The following is a 19,548-nucleotide window of genomic DNA, read 5'->3' on the forward strand; positions in this document are numbered from 1 at the left end:
CACGACATGGCTGAGTTTACTGACTCAAGGTGACTGGGACGAGGGCACAGCAGCACACAACGGGGGACAATAGCTGCTCCATTAGTGCTAATGGGGGGACACATGTAACAAGATTAGCGTGAGGACAACTAGGGGGGACCACATGGGGAGACGGTACACCAGTCCCATCACCCGGCCCCTCCCCGAGCTGTCCCACTCCATCAAACCTGCACAAAACAGTAGGTTGCTGTGGGACGGATGCTCTAAGTGAAAATCTAAGTCTAAACTGAACTGGCATTAATCATTATATTAACATTAAATTAGCCAGTTTACCATGATGAATATGTACTGGAGTCACACTTTAAAGACCACCATAAGTTCTGCAGTTTAGTAGCTCACACCAACACTAGCAGAAACAGAACTGCTTCATTTTCACATCAGCCCCTCTCTCACCTTCCTGGCAGCAGTGTAAATCAAACAGAAATAAATCTGAGGCCGGGGTCACGGCGTCCCGCCCCCCCGCCCCTCCGGGCTCATCCCCGCTTTTCCCTCTCCCCCTCCTGCAAATTCCTGCACTCTGCCCAAGACGCCCAGTCAATTAATAAGACATTGTCTCCTCCCCTTGGAGCCCGTGCACAAGAGGCCACCCAGGAGCAGGGGACTTCCCTCTAAAGCTGCTTCACTGGTGGCCCCCAGGAATGCCAGTCGCTTTGGGAACAGGCAGAACAGGCCAGTATGGAGAGTAAGTGGAGGATGGGGTGGGGTCTGGGAAGCGGGATGAAAGACACAGCCCCATCATGCTCATGTGCTGGGGGCAAGCCAGTCAAAAATTGGGCAGCGACAAAAGGAAATGTGTTCCGGTCCCAAGGATCGGAGGCACTTCAGCCCTCCAGTCCCGCTCAACCCGCTCTGTGGAGGCCATGGCAATACTGCAACGACTACAAGGACCTCACCTTAATATGAACCGGTGAGACAAAAATATGATGCACCTGACAACAACACGATGGTGCAAGCGAAGAAGGCAAAAATGACAGATTAGACTCGGCAATGGTCAAGTATTGAAGGAAAGTATTTGTGCTACTTCGTACTTTCTCTTCACTGCGTTTTAATCATCTTTAGTTACTTTGCGTACAGATTAAGGTACCAGGCGGCAGAAGTACACACAGCCAGTGCTCAAGTAAAAGTGCAAATACTTTGCGACAAGTATAAAAGCACCACTTCAAATTGTTTATACGATTTGAAGTACTAAGTACATGCAAGTGTACTCTGGGGGAACAAAGCACAAGTAATCCATTATGTAAAGTGTAGAGAATAAATGTAAAGTAATTCAAGAAAACTAAGCTTCATTGTTAACATGTCAACATCTATGCCTGAAATAAAGCTTCTGTCTTTAGCTGGAAGAAATAAAACAAACGTATAAACATCTGCTAAATGATAAGCACAACAACAACATGTGACATTTGTGTGTTTTGGTGCTAATACTCACAGGGAAGGTGTACGGCACTGCAGTGAGGTGTGATCCCTCCAGGTGATCCAAGTGTCCACACCGGAGGGGCTGCAGGAACAGGTGTGGGAGTGGGCAGGGAGTGACCGGGGGTGCGTGGGAGGGGGGGGGGGGTCTCTGGTGGCAGGACACGGAACGACGGGGGTCAGGCTGGAAAGTGGGCTTGTTACGGACGGATCGCCAGAGCAGCCGCCTGCAACGGCCCAGACTGAGATTCCTTCATGAGCGTTGTGATCTATTGGTGGTCAGTTTTTAATCAGGTTTGTGTTGTTTTCAAGTAGCTGCTGATGAAGCAGCCTCTGCTTTTGGTCTGATTTCTGTAATATCCAATCTGCTTTTATTTATTTATGCCCATAAACAATACTTGTATCAGATTTTGGTCATTTTGTACTTATTGTCTCTGGTTTTGGTCTTTTTCTTCATCTTTATTTGATTAATTTCTAATTATTTTGACGCTTCCTCATCTGTAGCTGGTCTTCGTGGTGGAGGGCACTGGCAGACTGTTTTGAGAATAAGTGCACGCAACAGAAGTAAAATAGTTTCAGGTTGCTGTTGACAGGAGGCTTTGAAGGTGAACAAAACTGAGTTGTCACTCACAGCTCAACGAACAAAGACTTGCATTGTTTTTTTCAAGCTTTTCTGAAAGCGTGGTAAGTGAACATTACATATACATTAATATACAGCATGTTAGATAAGAAGAAAATCACCTCCACTGACTATAGTATCTTATACGTTGGCTGCATATTCAGTCTGTAGCAAAGTATTTTAAAATGTTTGTCCTAGTGTGTGTGTGTGTGTGTGTGTGTGTGTGTGTGTGTGTGTGTGTGAGCCAACAGCCTCCATCTGCAACCCTCCAGGATGAATCTGAGTGCAGAGCTTCTACTTGACCACAGTATACAACACATTGTTTGGTAATGGAGTAGCGGAGAGATATCAAAGAAAAGTGATCCCCCCCCCACACACACACAGAGGACACACTGTATAATGAGTTTCTTCTGCTGAACATCTCTGTATTGTAAAATTAGCCCGGCGAAAGAGCTCTGTAAGTGCACCATCTGTATTGTTGTGCACAGTAGCAAGTGGGGTGAAACCACAATAAGTGGACTGAAAGCCATGCATAAAAAAATCTGCTTTGTTTTTTAAATATTGTGCAGCAGTGGAGGAAATGGAAATGCACCATGTTAAACCCTGCAGGCTAAATGCTTGACTTTGAAGCATCACCTGTCACTCTTTGGACAAAACATGATCAAATAACTCAGTAGGAGTTATATTCATTTATCACTAATTGTATATTCCCTGATATAACCAATACATTCGTTTTAAATGACTGTAATGCCATCAAAAGGGTGAGAGATGACCTATGACGTGCTTCCTACTCTGACTCAGTACTTCACACCAGCATCAAGTCAAACTAATTGACATAAGCCTGGTCACTGTGGCGCAAAGAGCATCACCTGCTGTTAGTGATGTATTTGGAAATATCAACAGCTAGAGCTTATGGTGCTTAATACTTTAAAAACATGTGTATGTTTAAAACAAAGCGTTAATTTGAGACTGTTCAGACAGACATGTTTATTAAAAAAAAGTATGTTAACAATTGTAAATAAATAGTTTAAAGGATAAAAAACTAAAACGCTGCACATGAACATTTTTAAATGTAACTAATCAGAACAAAATCTGCAAATAAATTAAAATCCATATTTTAACATTTTATCCAAGTTCCTAAAACTAAGATTATTTGGACATTTACAATATGTAAAGCTGAAGAACACAAATAATCTGGTTGAAATATAGTTTGTGTCGCAACTGACAGTTCTTGACTAATATAGAACACAATCTGTTTGACTGGGAAACTAAAAGTTAATGCTGCACGAACTGCACTGAACTGTTCTCCTCGTAAGTTATTCAAGGCTGCCATCTAGAGGCTGTCGCTGCAATGACGCTTAGATGTATTTCAAATAAAATACTTTTTTTAATATAAAGCTAATTTATTATTCAAGATTAATGCATGAACAGGAAATCGTACATTTATTGTCATCCTGACGGCTCACACACACAAATCCTAGTATCACAAAATATCTTCAGTACGGATGAAAATACAATGAAGTCAAGGATCTATTAAAGAACTCCTCGTGACTGGTATCAGGTTATTAAATGCACAGATGTATTCAGCCAGCACGTAAAGCATTTATTAAAGCAAATCATACTATCAATGAGCCTGAAGACCTGAATGATGCTCACAGTGCCCTAAAAAGCAGGTATGCACATGGTGTATCCTTGCAGTGAGGGTAGAAAGTACTATCTGGTGTTGAGGTTGATATTATAGTATTGTTTTCTCAGCAGAAACAAACTGATTAATGAGCTGAACGTCTGAATCTGCACAAAATCAAAGAGGACACTTTTACAGAAAACTCAATTGCATGATAAAAAATAACATATAAGTGCAAAGTGTTGCCCTTAAAGCTTGATTGCGTGTTTTGAAACAGTTTCATATTGATCAGTCTCAAAGGGATTTGTTGCTACAGTACTTTTTTTTGACACACTTCAATAAGAACACTGAAGATTTAAAAGGACTGACGACAATCAGGCAGTAGCACGTGCATGACGGTGAAGATGATGATGATGATGATGATGATGTCTACAGTGGCACAATTGGCGTGAACACTAATGATCCCTTACGAGCTGTGCACACAAAGACACAAAAGCCAAAACTCTTGTATATAGCAAATTCCAAAGAGCTCCACTGGACTGAACCAAATAAAGTCAATAAGACGCAATCAGTACCCATGTTGGCAAGTATGTCTGAGCAAGACAACGAGGCTAATGTGTAGCTGGTTCAGTGCTCCAACCTCTAGAATGGGTGAAACAAAACAGTACATCATTTCACCCAAACTCTACAGTCTTAAATCACAGGAATCTGTGTTAATGGTGGAATTTAGTAACATAATCCATAACAGGCCCACACTAATATTTTTGACAACATTAACTGTATCTCATGTGTAAAATTTCACATAAGATCCTGGTATTTAGCTTTGGCCAGTTTGCATGCATACATTGGCAGTAGATAGTCACAAAACTAATATTTTAGCCACTGATGCAGAGCCTTTCACTCTCCCTCAGACACAACATCTGAGGTTAAACCTCGTCCTATCTAGGTAACTTAACTGCTACCTCTGGAAATTGTGGCATACAGTAAATGGCTTTATTTATACAGTGTTTTCCCTTAAATTCAAATTAGCTGAACTTCACAATCTTTCCAGGTACATCTTCTGGCCTCGCTGCTTCAAAAGATGAAAATGTCATGAGCAATTGTAGAAAGCTACCTGTTTTCGCAGGAGCAGCAGAGTTTTGACGACTTCAGCACCACGGACAGCTCTTTGTGAAATCGCTCCAATAGCTAAACACAACTAGAGCTTTCAGACGACACGTGTACAGAAGCAGCTGTACGAAAAGATGCAATTTCACTGCAAGTTTGCCCAGTCGCTCTCAGCTCTGGCAACCAGATCTGTCTGCAAAGCACATGCTGCATGTTACACCTCAGAAGCCCACAGGAACATTTGAAGTCCAATACACTGACAACACACAAGACAGTTCCTGCTACCGGCCCTGTAATTAACAGCAAAATCTACTAAGGTTTAAGTCATCAAGAGGGAGCTTTAAACCTTCAAAAGAGGAAGCACTGTAGGCAGATCTGTCATTTAGATTCCAGGAAACAATACATAAATGTATGAAAGATAACAGAGAGGAATTCATCAAAATTGGCCTTACTCCCTGTCCTCATAGTGGCAGATGGAACAAGTTGTTCTTCAAAAGAGAGGGAAGCCTAGTTTAAAAACCAGCCCCTAGAAATGTTGGTACTAACCAACCCCCCTTTTTTCCCCTACAAAGAACGTGAGCTGGGTCCCACAGTGGCAATGAGTGGAGCACGGTATTTTCTTTGGAACAAACGGCACTGCAGCACATCAGCTAATAGAGCCTGGCTCCCAGAGGGGAGCTCAATATAGGACACTCTTCCTCTTCCTCCACTTGAGCTATTAATACACCCAAACAAAAGAAAAGAGGCTTAATGAGGCAGCGACAGGGAACTCATGCGAACTAAGTTAGACAAGAGCTTTGTAGTGTTTAGTTCCAAGGGTTCCAGCCTTTCATGTGTCCAATGGATTTGACTTTGCTGTTTCTATTGTGGCGGATGATATGAGAGTAAAGGTTCAGGGTATGTACTCGCGTTACAACATGTTAAGCACTATGTTGAAACGGCGAAAGCAACTGTGACAGGAGATGCATAGTTTTAAGCATGATAATGTGCTGGATGGGAACAGTATGGCTCCTGTGAACAATATCTGCAGAAACACACAGTCCCAGAATTATGCGAGGCGGAAAAATCAAACACATTTTACCAGACAAAACAAACAGAAATTGTAATTCATGAAGCATTTTCTTGCATATTTGCATGAAAGGAAATATCTCATGCAGCTTAGAGCAGCTACCTTGAAGTTAATGCTTTGGTTCAGATTCAGAGTGCATTAAAATGGAAGAAGATGAAGGAGTGTGATTAAATGCACACAGTAGTCCAACTACGTGTTTGTATCCTGCCTGAGCAGATTCACATACTCATTACAAATACTCATTTAACTATCAACAGAGTTTAGTATTTAAACTATTACCGTGGGAACAGACTAACACAAACTTGCAACAAAAACTAAAACATAAATAACATTGCATTTTACTTAGCTAACTACCTGACCGACACCAGGCTGGAAACATTGAGACATTACAATATTCAGTCTATCCTAAAAGGGGTCATGGTGTGTTTGAGCACACTTCAAACAATAAAACTTCAAGGTCCCGAATTTAATCGGGGATATACAAATGTGCAAGTAAACAAACCTCACATTAAATCAAGTAAGAATCTCCCAAAAAGCCCATAAAAACATGTTTCAGTTCACATCATGCACTGGGGACCTAATCCGAACCAAATGTCTGCCTCAAAGTCAGAGCTGTCCCACAGTGCAGAGAGCACCGCTCCGGTCATGCAGTACACTTGGTAAACGGAGCGAAGGGCGGCGCTTTGAGGTCTGTCATCAGAAACCCCTCGTACTGGACATATGTTTTTCTGTACTTTTAAAGACACAAGAAACATTTTTTGTGGTAAATGTCTCTCTTCAACTGACATGTCGTAATTTTATTACATTTTTGGCACGTACACCTTTTCTATATTTTAACTAATTTCATCATCTATCTGAAGAGGACGCTTGGAGGACGCACTTGAAGCATGTTGGATCTCGGAAAACTCAACCTATTCACCTCACACTAAGCTGATCTGAATTTTCCATTTGGGACATTCTGCTCAATCCAATTGCTCGCAGTGATACTGACACATTTAGGTCTTATAACACACAAGGCAAATCCACTGCTGGGCTTAACACTCAACTGAGGATCAGACCGTGTGGAAAAAGAGCAGTGCTGAGTCTTTAAGTAGTCATACTCCCACATCAGAGGGAGGTCTCCTTTAAATATAGCTCTTCTTGTAGGGTCACATCCTCTTGTGTTCCCCATACAACAATAAAACAACAGATTTGGATGAACGTACGACATCGACGTTTGGATGTTTCTATAAAACACTTCTCCTATTTCAATTCTGATACACAAGGAAATCAACTTTCTAGCCACCGCAAACAGCTGCAGTGTAGCTTCAAAACTCACTAGTCTCCATAAATAATTTTAAAAACCTCCCAAATTCAACCCACTGGTTCACAACCATTAACCAGTGGCGATAATCTCTTCTTGCCTATAATACAATGTCTACATAACTGTGTCCAAAAAGCTGAGCAGAAGTGTTAATGTCTATGATAATTACATAGAAGAATTAACAACCTCCAGACTTTTTTTTTAGAGACTCACTGTATCTTTACCATTTTTTTCTTATCAGATCAGTCTGTACCATAAATAACAATATAGTTTATCATAAATAAATCTCAGTCTGTAAAATTCACATATAAATACCCTGCTTCATCTCAGAGACTTCCCAAAAAAGAGAAGTGGACCCACAGCACGTTGCACTTCCTTAATAGCTTTTAAAAATATACAAAGCCTCTATAGTGTAAACACTACGACTTTCCCTTTAAAACCTCTGGTGTTATGGACAAAGACAGGTAACTGGACAGAGATGCGACTTCTATCACGAGACTGTAGGGGTTTGTCTGTTTGGACCTGGCGCATTTAGGCAGCCCTTTTAGACTTCTTCGTGGTCCAGTCCCTGAATAATAGTCTGAGAGTGAATGAGAGAGAAGGGATACGCTATTGCTCGTAATGGTCTACTGGTTGATATTAAGGTGACGATTGTTGCTCTTGCTGCATGCTTGGATTTGGAGGCGCGCAGGTGTCCATGCAATTGAGCCAGAGGCGGAAAGCTGCCAGGGGACAGGGAGAAAGAGTCTCTACACCGGTCCGAGGTCTCTGGCCATTCAAGAAACTGTCCAAATCTTCCTTTTCTTCTTGCCGTCTCTTGGTCCTTACGAGAAGTCGAAGGCTGGAGGCGCCGGATGGTGCTCGGAGTCTGTTCCCAGGGTCATGGGCGTGTTGACCGGGGTGGTGAGAGGAGTGCTGTTGGAAGGCTGCGGGTTGGTGTCACTCTCTGCAAACGTCTTCTCCTGAGACTGGGAGGAGGACGAGGAGGAATGGGTGCTCTCGCTTGAACTGCTGCGGGTCTCGGTGCTGGTACTTGTCTTTTTCATCTTCCTCCTCTTCGCTAGTGGCGCCTTGTCCACTGTCTGGAGGCGGAAACCTTCCCGCTTGCATTTGTTAAATGCCTGAGATAAAAGAACAGAGACTGATGATTGTTTAATATCAAAAGCATATCCTGAAAAAATGTACAGTAACTATGTCAAATGTTAGATGAAACACAACCTTTGTGATACTAAAACAGAAACTTTTATGTCATAGTAAAAATAAGTAATCAACATGATTGAAGATCATGACATGCAAGAATAATATTCCTAATCTAATTGGTGGTGCTGGTCATGAGCAGCAGCAGACTGAGAGTCTTAATGGCAACAGCACCAACCCCAGAGGCTAAGCAAGCCTGACCTACATCTAAGCTCTTACATTAAAGGTAGCTTTGACGCAAGTGTGCACGGAAGCGGTGGAGGAGCCGAGAATGTCTGGGGTCATGAGTGGGTTGGAGGACAGCTGGCTGTCATCCTGGAGCCAGGCATTGTAACGTAGGCCACACATCTTAATCCTCTTGTTTGGGTCCACTGTCAGCAGCTCTGCAGGAAGGAGGCACAGATAATTACCTTCAGCATTCTTAATACCTGAGTGAAAAGGTAAACAGCACATGAGTCAGAGAGAGGATTTCCTCTGCAAGCAGCTATTGTGAAGGCACACAGCACTTTCATTCTTATTATCCTAATTGTGACATTTAGTTAAATGAATGCTCTAGCACTAAATCAGAGTCTTAACGTCAAGCCTCTAGAAAAGCTGGATTTAACAAAGAGTAGTTCCATCCTCACCTTGTATCAGGTCCTTCGCCTGCTGGGACACGTTCCTCCAAGCCTCTCCTTCAAAGGAGAAATCTCCCTGCTTGATTTTCTTCATAATTTCCTCAGCGCTGGTGTGGGTGAGGCTCTTCCCTTGACACTGAAAAGGCACCTGCCCAGACAGCATGGTGTACTGCAAACCAAGCAGAACCACACAATCTGCAACTAAATCAAGACACGCTGCGCACAAAAACGATGTCAGGCTTGCTTTTGTTCACATCGATTCTGTGATGAAGAAGGCATTCATAGTGAAACGCCTACACTCTTAAAATAACAACATGCTTTAAACAAACACAACGGAGCACGGCTGTCCATTGTTATGATGCATGCTGTTGAACAAGACCGAACCAGCACTAAAGAGAAGAGTAAACCTTGGCCTGCTTACATCTGCCCCCAGATTTCTCATTGAAATGACAGTAGTTTTGCACAGTCTTTTTGGAGGATCTGTCCTGCTCTGATCTTTGCCTCTCTCCCTCCCTCTCCGTTTCAGCTCATTTTACCTCCAGGGTATTTTGAACATAACTTGTCAGCAGACATTTCGTCAACACTCCATGAGGCACACTACTGCCATATCCCCCAGGGGGCGATGGTGTGAAGCAGCACTTGCAGCCCAGACTCCGCATGGATGACTGCCTGCCTTTCTCTTGGTTCTCCTAGCCCTGTGTGCCTCCCCCCTCTCTACCTCTCCTTTTAATGTTCATGCTCTGTGCAAAAAAACCTTGAATTAGGTTGACATTTACGCTACCGGGAAACAACATTTCATATTCAGCTTTAACCAGTTCTGAGAGCTGGGCTGGCTCCTCTTCATTCCATGTTAAGCGTTTAACTGTGTCAGCTCACCACAGGATGCCGAAGGTAGTAGAGCACAACAAAAGAGGGAGATGAATATCATGCATACATGCATATATACGCAACAACACAGAGATCCACTAAAAGCCTGAATCACAGGCTGTTAAAAAAACAGCTGATTGCTTAATCAGAACAGCCTGTGCAGAAAATGTTTAATCCATAAACTGGATCTCATCAGCAAATCAACTGTGTATGGAGTTCATGATTAAACACAAATTAGTTGTAGATAAGCTTCGACTAAAAGGTTTACTTATAATAATTTCAGTTCAAAGCTTTGAATTTTAGAAATATTTGCATAAATTACCAGTTTCTATAATCAGGTCACTTTCCAGGAGCATTGTGGTAAGTCGATATGTGAAGCATGTTCACACATGTTGAAACTATGCAGTCACATTAAGGATGTTCCTGAATAGGGTAATCAATTATCTGTTATTTAATCTTATTAAAGCCTGTGAAAGGCATTAGTGTCATTAAGATGAAGGTTGTATTTTGATGCGGAGCATATTACTTAGAGTCATACAGCATTTATCCTCAACATATCCTATATTAACAAATGTGCAGTAAAACCTTGTTTACTAGGTTCAGTAAACAGATTGAAAGGAGTACTTTCCCTAAAAATACTGGACCTAGAAAGGAAAACAAAGTCTAGAAGACATTGTTTGATCATATAAAATGCGGTAAAATAAATTATCTCTGAACTTCAATCCGATGAATGATGAAGATTACATGCTCCTGATGGAACTCTGTAATGATTATATCAACAATGAATGACTTAACATCTGACCAGGTACAGATCATTTGTTTAAAGCTGGACACCATCCCACATCCACTCACCAGGATGACTCCCAGACTCCACAGGTCACAGGACTCATCATAGCCGTCGTATTTGAGTATCTCTGGTGCAGCATACTGCAGCGTGAAGCAGGGAGTCTTCAGGAGCTGATTGTCTGGTGGTTTGAGGCGAGCAAAACCAAAGTCTATGATTTTTATCTCAGAGTTCTCACTCTCGTCTGTGAAGAGCAGGTTCTACAAAGCAATTTGAGACACAGTCAATCATTTCTTTGTGCTCTGCAAAACTGCTCAACTGAAGAGCTGACTAAATTGGACATCAAGACATGTGTGACCAGCTACTTTTGACCCATGTTAGGGTCAAACTATTTGAGTCTTCTTTTGTAGAGCCAGTTATGATCCTGCTATTTTAAAAACACAGCAATTCTCTTTCCAAAGTTTGTGTGTTTATGAACTCACATAAAAAAAGAATGACTACAGCAGGACAGACACACATCCAGTACCTCTGGTTTAAGGTCCCTGTGCACCACTCCTACATCATGCATGTGGCTGACAGCTGACACCAGCTTGCGCATGATGCGGCTGGCCTCGGTTTCACTGAAATGTTGCTTCCTACGAATCCTTTCCAGCAGCTCCCCTCCACCAAGCAGCTCCAGCACCAGGTACGTGTGGAGCTAGAGCAAACACACAATAAACGAATATCAATTTCTTTTTCATGACATTCACTAAAACAGCAGTCCATTAGGTCTTAACTTTTCTATAGGCTTTCAGCTATTGAAAAGTAATTTAAATAATGTAACAATGAACTTTACATTTTGAACTGAATGTTGAAAACAACTGAATGTCATTGTTTGAAACAGTAGACAATCATTTTTCTGTTGCATAATAAATACAGTAAAAATGGGCCATCCTTGATCCTAAGAAGATCAAACCAAAGGGGTATTCAGTAATAGAAAAAGGGGAGCAAACAAAGTGGGATGGGAATAATGTGTCTGGGAGCAGGGTAGAGTTCCTCATTAGTGCTGCGTCTGGGAAACAAAGGCAGGACTCGATCGAGGCGAAGCGAGGCTGCGCTGCTTTGATCTGGGTCACAGGCCTCTGAGCTCCAGTAATAACCCCTCTGAGCTCATCAGGACTAAAGTGGTGCTCCTGGGCTTGAAGGACCGGGGCTAATGAACCTGTGCACAGTCAGACACATGGACGCACCTTCCCACCAACAAACGAGAGGGGCTACATTTGAAACATATGCACACATAGTTTGTGCTGACAGTAAAGCTCAATTAGCAGCACTAGTCACTCTAGGATGTTTGTATTTAGTAGTTAAAAAAATGGGTGTTTGTACAGCTGCAGTTTAAAAATATATTTTGTGCAAAATATCCAGCACGTGGCAAGATGTTTATGGGACAATACGTGAAGAGACAGAGTTAGACCTCGAGGGCCTCCAGTAGCCCCATTAATCTGTCTTGTTCCAGTTCTAGGACTTAATAAGGCTGCAGTCCCCACAGGTTCTACTGGGAGCCATGCAAAACAGACCTTATTGTGCTGAATGTCAGCTCCGCTATGCACCTCACCTGGTCATGGTAGATTTCATGTAATTTGACAATATTAGGGTGGCCATCGCAAAGTTTCAAAGCTGCTATTTCCCTCTGAGTTTGTGCCTCCATCCTGCAGCAGCAAACACAAGAGACGATCAGATAACTTTCAGGAAATACAACATAAAGACACACCTCCCAGTTCATAACGGTCTTTCCGTGTAATATTATCAAATGAACTTCAAAGATAAGATTTGGATCAACTCCGAATAACAAACACACTTTTGCAATACTTTAATTTCACATTCTTCAGAGGCAGATAATAATGGTACCATCAGTGGGGGGAGGGTGAATCTAGTAAAGCCATGAAGATAACAGTTCACAGTACACAGTGGCCTTTTACCTTTTGCTGATAATCTTGACTGCATACTTTTGTCCTGTTTTCTTGTGTGTGCAGCGCCTGCAGATGGAGAAGCTACCTTCTCCCAGAGCGCTGTCCTTCAAGTCCATCTCGTAACTCAGATAGAACGGCGAGTCCTGTAGTGGGAAATGGTGCACTTGAAGTTTGCCATGTAGTATTTAATCAAGTATGGGAAAAAGATCAAGCATAATGTTATGATGGGCTTCTCAGCAACAGGTAGTGGAAGACAACTACCTTTTTTTTTTTTTACTTTTTTTACAGTTTTCTGTACTAGCCTAGCGCAGTTATGAGCAAACATCATTAAGTAAATTCATTAAGTAGATCATCTCTGGAATCTGAAGAGCAGTAAGTACAGTAAGCTTAGGGGAATGTAAAAGAGGAAGAAAATATGCATCAGTCTGTGACAGCAGCCATTAGACTAAGTGTGTTTGTGGAGGGAGAGTCCATTTATCTTACCTTCATCATGGCGCTGCGGGCCACCGCAGCACAGCCCGGCCTCTCGGAGCCCCCACACAGCTGGACAGGGTCGTCCATCACCACATTCCTCTTGAACAGGATGGAGGGGGCCATGAAGGAGTAGCCCTAGGAACAGAAAGACTTTACGTTTACATATTAATGAGACAGAAGAGGCAGGATAATTTGGACAGGGGGAAAAATGTTTTTCCAAAAACAGTTTATAGCCTGAAAATAATACTGCAGCCATTAAAACATACACATTAAAACAGTTCAGCTCCGTTTGTGATCTCGTTAGTTCTATATTTACTGTAAAACTTAAAACTGTTTCCTCTGCATTTCTACTGTGTCAGACCAGCCTTTCAGCTCCAAAATGAGCCCAGTTGAGTTAATTTGTGAGTGACAGCGGCTGTCCAGCTGTTCCTATTGTTAGACCTGTCATTATGAAGTTCTTCTTGTTAAATTCCAGCTGTGGCGAGCCCAGAGCTTGGAGTTGGCATTAATCTTTCTTTCCCTTTATCACCAACACACACAGCTGTGTGGTATGTAGTGACAGCCATGGATGGACGGAAGGATGGATGCTGAATGAATGAGATGCCCTAAATTGCTGGGCTTGAATATTTGATTGCTCTGCTGTGAAATTACATCTTGGCGCTCTTAATGCAATTTTAATTTTGTTTTGTGAGGCACTGCGGGGGAGCAAGTGCACGGTTTAAAATTGGGATTGCTGTCGTTATCTCAGAGATTGCTAGGCTTGCAAATTATAAAGACCACAAAATTTCAGACTATGTGAATGGCAGCTGAGAGCGAAAAAAGCCAAGATGAAGTTGGCAATCAAAGACTGAAGGCGTAACCGAGACAGACGTGGTGATGCTCTCAAAGTGTAACCTTTTATTCCATGAGAGAAGCCCGTTAATGGATCTATTGATCTACTGAGCTCAAGGATCCAGAAGGCAATCAGAGTTGAAATTTCATGCAATACATCAGACAGTCATCAGCTGGCACGGAGTTGTGGGCCATATTATGGTTCAAAGCTACATCAAAAATAGTCATTCACATCTGTTACTTCAATGAGAGTTGCATATGGCAGCAATTACTTCAATAAAAGACCCTTTAGTCAATTTGAATACCAATGCATACAGACAGACTCATGTTGACTTACAGCAACCTTTTGAGGACATTCAAAACTTCACTTGATTACTTTAATTGCTGTGGAGTATGTCAAATATAGTCACAGACAAAAGTGGATAATGTATAATGCGATTTTTCAGCCATGTCAACATTTCACACTGCCTGCAACCACAACCCAGAAAAACATCAGCAGAAAGTGGATGCAAATACAAATGTTGTCCTGTGCAATGACCTGCATGTAGCAGGAAGCAGTGTTCCTGTCCAGAAATGACAAAAGCATGAGTCACAACAGAAACATCTCCCTCCCACCTGGAAGATGCGGTCACAGTTCTGAGGCAGAGCTGCAGGGGAGTAGGTGGGGTCCATCTCGGTGAACTCATCTGCAAAGTTGCTGACATCCAGCTCATCCCGTATCACAGGCTTGAACGGGGCAGGCACCTGCTTTGCTGCCAAGTCTTCCCAGTTAATTTTCTAAAGTGAGTTTCAAAAAAAAAAACAGAAACAATTATGTTTTCTTTCTATCTAAACAAAGTTCATACAAATACTTTTTCTAAACTTCTTTATACAGACAATGAGGCCCACCTGGTAAAAGGGATGTTTCTTTACATTCTCTGCTCCATCCGGGCCCGAACCTAATCTCTTCTTCGGATCTTTGATGAGGAGTCCCTGCATAAGGTCTCTGGCCAGTGATCCCATATCTTTGGGAAAAGGAGGATCCTTCTTCAAAATTCTCCTGCAATGTTTGAAATAAAAAGGTGTTTTAAAGCAAGTACAGCTGAGGCAAAGCTGCTGAGGAAAAATTCATACTTGGCTATGTCTGTGTGAGAGTTCTCATCGCCATCAACGGTAAAGGGTGATCCGCCTGTCAAAAGCTCATACATCAACACGCCAAGGCTCCACCAGTCCACCGCCTGGAATTTATTAAAGCATCGACTCGTGATTTTGACTCCAAGAAAAAGAGAAAAACTCACATCTTACATTCTGTGGAGAGAACCCACATTTATGAGTCCAAGGAGAGGTGTCGGAGCTGCTTCATTTTAACTGAAGAGACAACAGTGTAGAAACATAAAACTACAAATTACCTTGTCATGCCCAGATTCTCCTCCTTCCACTATTTCTGGAGCCATATATTCAATAGTGCCACAGACAGAAAAAGCTCTTTCCACCTTTTAAAAGAAAAAAAAAACAGACCCACTTCAAAAAGGACAAATTCGACACATCGTAGAGAGGCTCTCTAATATTTTTGACTTCTAAAAGTGACCTGAAGTGGCCAGGATTTGATCGGTCACACACATTACATCATAACCAAGGACACATGCAAGACTGTTTAATAGATTAAAACTAAATATTTCAATTCAGATAATAAAAGTTTCATAATTTTTTTTGCAATCTGAACAGTGTAAAAAAAAAGATGTTTAACTTATTCATACTGTACCTGATCAAATTCTTTACTGAGGCCAAAGTCTGTGAGAACTATATGACCATTTGAGTCCAGTAAAATATTCTCAAGTTTTAGGTCCCGATAGACAATCCCAAGCTGAAAATAATAAATACATAGAGGCTATAAAAATTGAAAGTTAAAATGCAAACAACAGATAGTTCTTGGTGGTACTGAATCTGAAAATTACCTTGTGTAGATGCTCCAATGCCAACACAATCTCCCCACTGTACAGCGACACTTCTTGCTCCTTAAACCGCACTCGCTGCACTAAATGTGTGAACAGCTCCCCACCATTGACATAATCTGGAATAAAAGATTTAATAAAGTGACGATTTTGTCTAAAAGGAAGATATATCAAAATCTATTTATCTGCTGTAAATAATGTCCTAACCCAGAATAAGGTGCAGCTTGGTATCTGTTTGGAAGGCATAGTGAAGTGTGACGAGGAATGGAGACTGGCGGATGTGCTCCAGCACCTGCCGCTCCGTCCGTGTGTGTTCAGCAGTCTTTGCCTTTTGTACAATAGTCGCTTTCTTTAAAACCTTCATGGCATACAGTTTCCCTGCATCATGACCGCTCACTTTCCTCACCAGGAACACCTTGCCGTATGCTGAGGATTAAAATAAACAAACACAGAGGGCAAAGTTCATCGCAAAGTAAAGGTGCAAACAGAAAATGAGTTGCATGACAAGTATATCGTTCTAAACATCCTGTGAGAATGTTGTTCCGTTCAACAAACACAGAGGCTAAGGTTACCAGCTTGACTCACCTCCTGTGCCCAACACCTTCAATAACTCAAAGTTTTCGATGCCCACCCTCTCTACGTGGCCCGTCAGGTTAGCTGAAAGCAAGGAATCAATAAATAGATATAACATTACTTGTTCCATGCACTGATAAAAAAAACAAATAAGGAGATTAAATATACAGGTCATTTCCTCTAAAAGGAATTGTGGGAAAGTTTATTTTTCCATCTTTAGCTAAGCTATTAAATGAACAAATACCCAGACCTGGATGTTCCTATTTATGGTTGGTATTTTACTACAGACTGAGAGCCCGAAGCTTATCTGGGACATGACAGAATGTGAGAGTAAATTCCGACCGATGCTGTATAGTAGCTCTGCTGTTTGTGACTCTGTACTGGGCTCGTTTCAGCTCCATTATAGACTAAGACCGCTGCCCCAACTTAATAGAAGGTTAGCCTAATGTTAGTAATTAATCAAAGAAAAAGTCAGTTTTTTTAAAACCACCTTTAATCTTGGCCATTCTCTGCAGTATAGCCAGCCGTGCTCTTAAATGATAAAAAGGTGCTAATGTAACCCTGTGGTGGCTAACAAGCTGACATTTCAGTAATGATCAGCCTCTTAAGGTTAACCTCTTTTTTCTGAATTAATTCTCAAATTCATGAGACTGACCAGCTCTTTGTCTAAAAGCTGGGTACAATTTACTCCAATCAATATCAAACTGCAACCACAGCTATACAAATAATATACATGTACAGTATACTACATAAATATTGTTTTGTTTTATACTGATGCAATGAAATTCCCATGCCAATCTAATAACATTCGAGAAGTGGTAGTCTGGGTGACTAGTGAAATTCCATGGCTGACAGCAGCACTGGGCATTTTAAATTTGACTTAATTGAATTTTAAAAATAGGCAAATTCCTTAAGAAAATTACCCTCAAACATGCATCAGCATGAAATTATCTCCCATGCAATTACAAGAAAACATGTAACATTAGTCAGCAAAAAGTCACTATCTTTCAAAAAAGATCTTTGGTTAAATCACCACAAACTGTAAGTGTTTTTTTCTGTGTGTCTCTAAGTCATGGTCTCTCATTACAGCTGAGTGAGCATAACGTGTCTCAGACATGCATGGCCATTGTACTAAACAGATCCCTTCTGTCTCACACCTCTGGGCTCAAAATAGGCTACTGGGCAATTTAAGCGGCTGATTTAATAATTTCCGGTTAAGCGCGAGAAACAAAAATGTGACTATTAAGCAATTCAAGCACGTATGGCATCATTTCAAAACCGAGCTATCCTTTAAATTTCAGGTCAGAGTTTCAGGTTGCGTAACACACTTGTCAAGCTCACCCTGCCAAGGCCAAGTTAGATTTCAGCGTTTATTAATAGATTGCCAGAGGTGTCCAGTCGGATGACGCCCTACTATTAAAAAGAGAAGCCTCGTTACTATACAATGAGCATTATTGTTTATTTCCCGATTTTCTTAAAATGCATAATTTGTTTCATTTTTAGGGATCAACTCTATAAACCAAAGAAGTATCATCAAGTGTACTTGGTTCTGAAACTAATCAAAGCAATATTCACTGCAAGTTAATTTTACAGTTTAAAATTGGACATTAAAACCTTAATGTCCAGCAGGTTAATTAATACAGATCGCCATAAATTATCATATATATACTTATTGTAACGATGTTAAACTCAATATAATCACGTATTATATAAGCTCTTAAACAAAAAAGGAGAGCCAGGACAACTAGACAGGCTGCATATTTGGGACAGGGCAGGAAAATGGGGTGCAGCATAGTCATGTTGTAACCTGAACAGCAGCAGTGTGTCATTATAAACCAGTTGGAGCGAAGGTGGTGGCCCACTTCATTCAGCAGCCCTGGGCATAAAACCTGCACATTTACCACTGTACTCAACAAACAGACTACTGCTAAATGTTAATGAGCGCATGAATATTTAACGTTGATCCCTCCTGAAGAAGTCATGTCTGATGCCTCTGTTATAGAAGTATATCCACGTAGCGGTCTGTCTGGTTACGGGATCTAACAGTGTCCACAGGTGCTGCACTGAATGAAGCCACGCTAATGTTGACTCTTGATACTTGACAGCGGTGCAGCTGTGTCTGCTTGTCGTTGGCTAAGGAGAAGTTAGCCGTGCCAGCTAACAAACCCAGACCCTAACAGGAAAAACAGCTGATTTTGTAACAATACTTCACCGCACATTGCCACATACAACTTCGTTGTATCTTCTGCGATGATGGTCTGCTTTAACCTAGTTGCACGTTACCAATTAGCTTAAGCTAATGTCGTTATCTTGTTTGACCACGGTTAAGTGGCAGTTAGCTATCATTGGTAAAATAACGTAAGTTTTCATAGCCGAACAGTAACAATACAGAAGTAAAAAATACACTCGGCTACCGTTAGCCGTCTCAGCCATTTTTAAGACTTGAGGAACGTTAATGTTAGCCTCACTACAAACGCCCCTTGACAGTGACAGTTGGCTCTAAACTAGCTAGCCAGCTAACGTATCTCGTTTAGGACAAGTGTCTCAAATTAACAGAAGCCAAACGAAACGCGGTGCTCTGACTTTCAGCAGCTGGCAGCCAACTTACCGTTTTTCAGCTCATGTTTCACAGTAAACAGGTCACCTTCTCTGGAAGATCCCTCCATCGGGGATGGCATCGTAATTTCGTACTCCAATTATGTTAGAAAAAAGCTTTCCAGACTAAGTTACGTCCGCCGCGCACGCTAGTCTGCAATAATAACATGTAGTAACTAAAACGTGTAGAAAGAGGATTAAACGCCTATATTTCAAGCTCCAAACTTGGCGGATACACAAGGCAGAATGTTATTACTAAAACAAGCAGCAAGAAGCCCAGAGGAAACACTCGACTTGATCCAGCAAACCACCACTACCTTCGCAACCACGCAGTCCCTCTTCGCTGATTGGTGTTGCTACGTGAAAGTCTGATTTCTGATTGGATGTAGTTGTTAAAGCGTCACATGAACCCGCCTTCACCAATAGACCGGTGCTGCCTTCAAATGTCCCCCGATATGTATGTACTTCAAGAGTAACAATACCATGTGAAAAACTATTAAATGTAATATATAACAAAATGTCAATTCGTGAGGTATTACACAAAATATTTGGTTTTTAT

The 19,548-nt window shown here is 41.6% G+C and overlaps 1 protein-coding gene across 4 annotated transcripts; it reads right to left on the bottom strand.

Moving 5' to 3' along the window:
• Positions 1-3,447: 3,447 nt before the first annotated feature.
• On the bottom strand, positions 3,448-19,317 carry rps6ka5 (ribosomal protein S6 kinase, polypeptide 5). 4 transcript variants are annotated; one of them, XM_029138730.3, is made up of 18 exons: positions 19,003-19,313; positions 17,736-17,807; positions 16,407-16,478; positions 16,029-16,247; positions 15,825-15,940; positions 15,632-15,733; positions 15,279-15,362; positions 15,004-15,107; positions 14,779-14,929; positions 14,506-14,667; positions 13,069-13,194; positions 12,595-12,728; positions 12,231-12,324; positions 11,163-11,333; positions 10,705-10,896; positions 8,995-9,154; positions 8,588-8,751; positions 3,448-8,292 (listed from the first exon to the last, which is right to left on the bottom strand). In XM_029138730.3, exons 4-18 carry the CDS (start codon positions 16,183-16,185, stop codon positions 7,996-7,998), a joined length of 2,214 nt encoding a protein of 737 aa, XP_028994563.1. In that variant the 5' UTR covers positions 16,186-16,247; positions 16,407-16,478; positions 17,736-17,807; positions 19,003-19,313; the 3' UTR covers positions 3,448-7,995. The 4 variants fall into 4 exon arrangements, 3 of the variants coding, with proteins under 3 accessions (XP_028994563.1, XP_028994562.1, XP_055361672.1); XM_029138729.3 differs by lacking the exon at positions 17,736-17,807; XR_003784416.3 differs by lacking the exons at positions 3,448-8,292; positions 8,588-8,751; positions 17,736-17,807 and having other exon boundaries at positions 9,015-9,154; positions 10,705-10,817; positions 19,003-19,317.
• Between the last annotated feature and the right edge of the window lie 231 nt (positions 19,318-19,548).

The sequence above is a fragment of the Betta splendens genome, chromosome 22 (assembly GCF_900634795.4).
Source record: "Betta splendens chromosome 22, fBetSpl5.4, whole genome shotgun sequence".
NCBI classification, from domain to species: Eukaryota; Metazoa; Chordata; class Actinopteri; order Anabantiformes; family Osphronemidae; genus Betta; species Betta splendens.

Coding starts and splice junctions, on each gene's coding strand:
- rps6ka5 (XM_029138729.3), bottom strand. CDS start 19,072: ATGCCATCCCCGATGGAGGGATCTTCCAGAGAAGGTGACCTGTTTACT. Junction 15,734..15,824: donor CATTGGAGCATCTACACAAG/GTAATTTTCAGA, acceptor TATTATTTTCAG/CTTGGGATTGTCTATCGGGA. Junction 12,325..12,594: donor GTCAAGATTATCAGCAAAAG/GTAAAAGGCCAC, acceptor TTGCTGCTGCAG/GATGGAGGCACAAACTCAGA.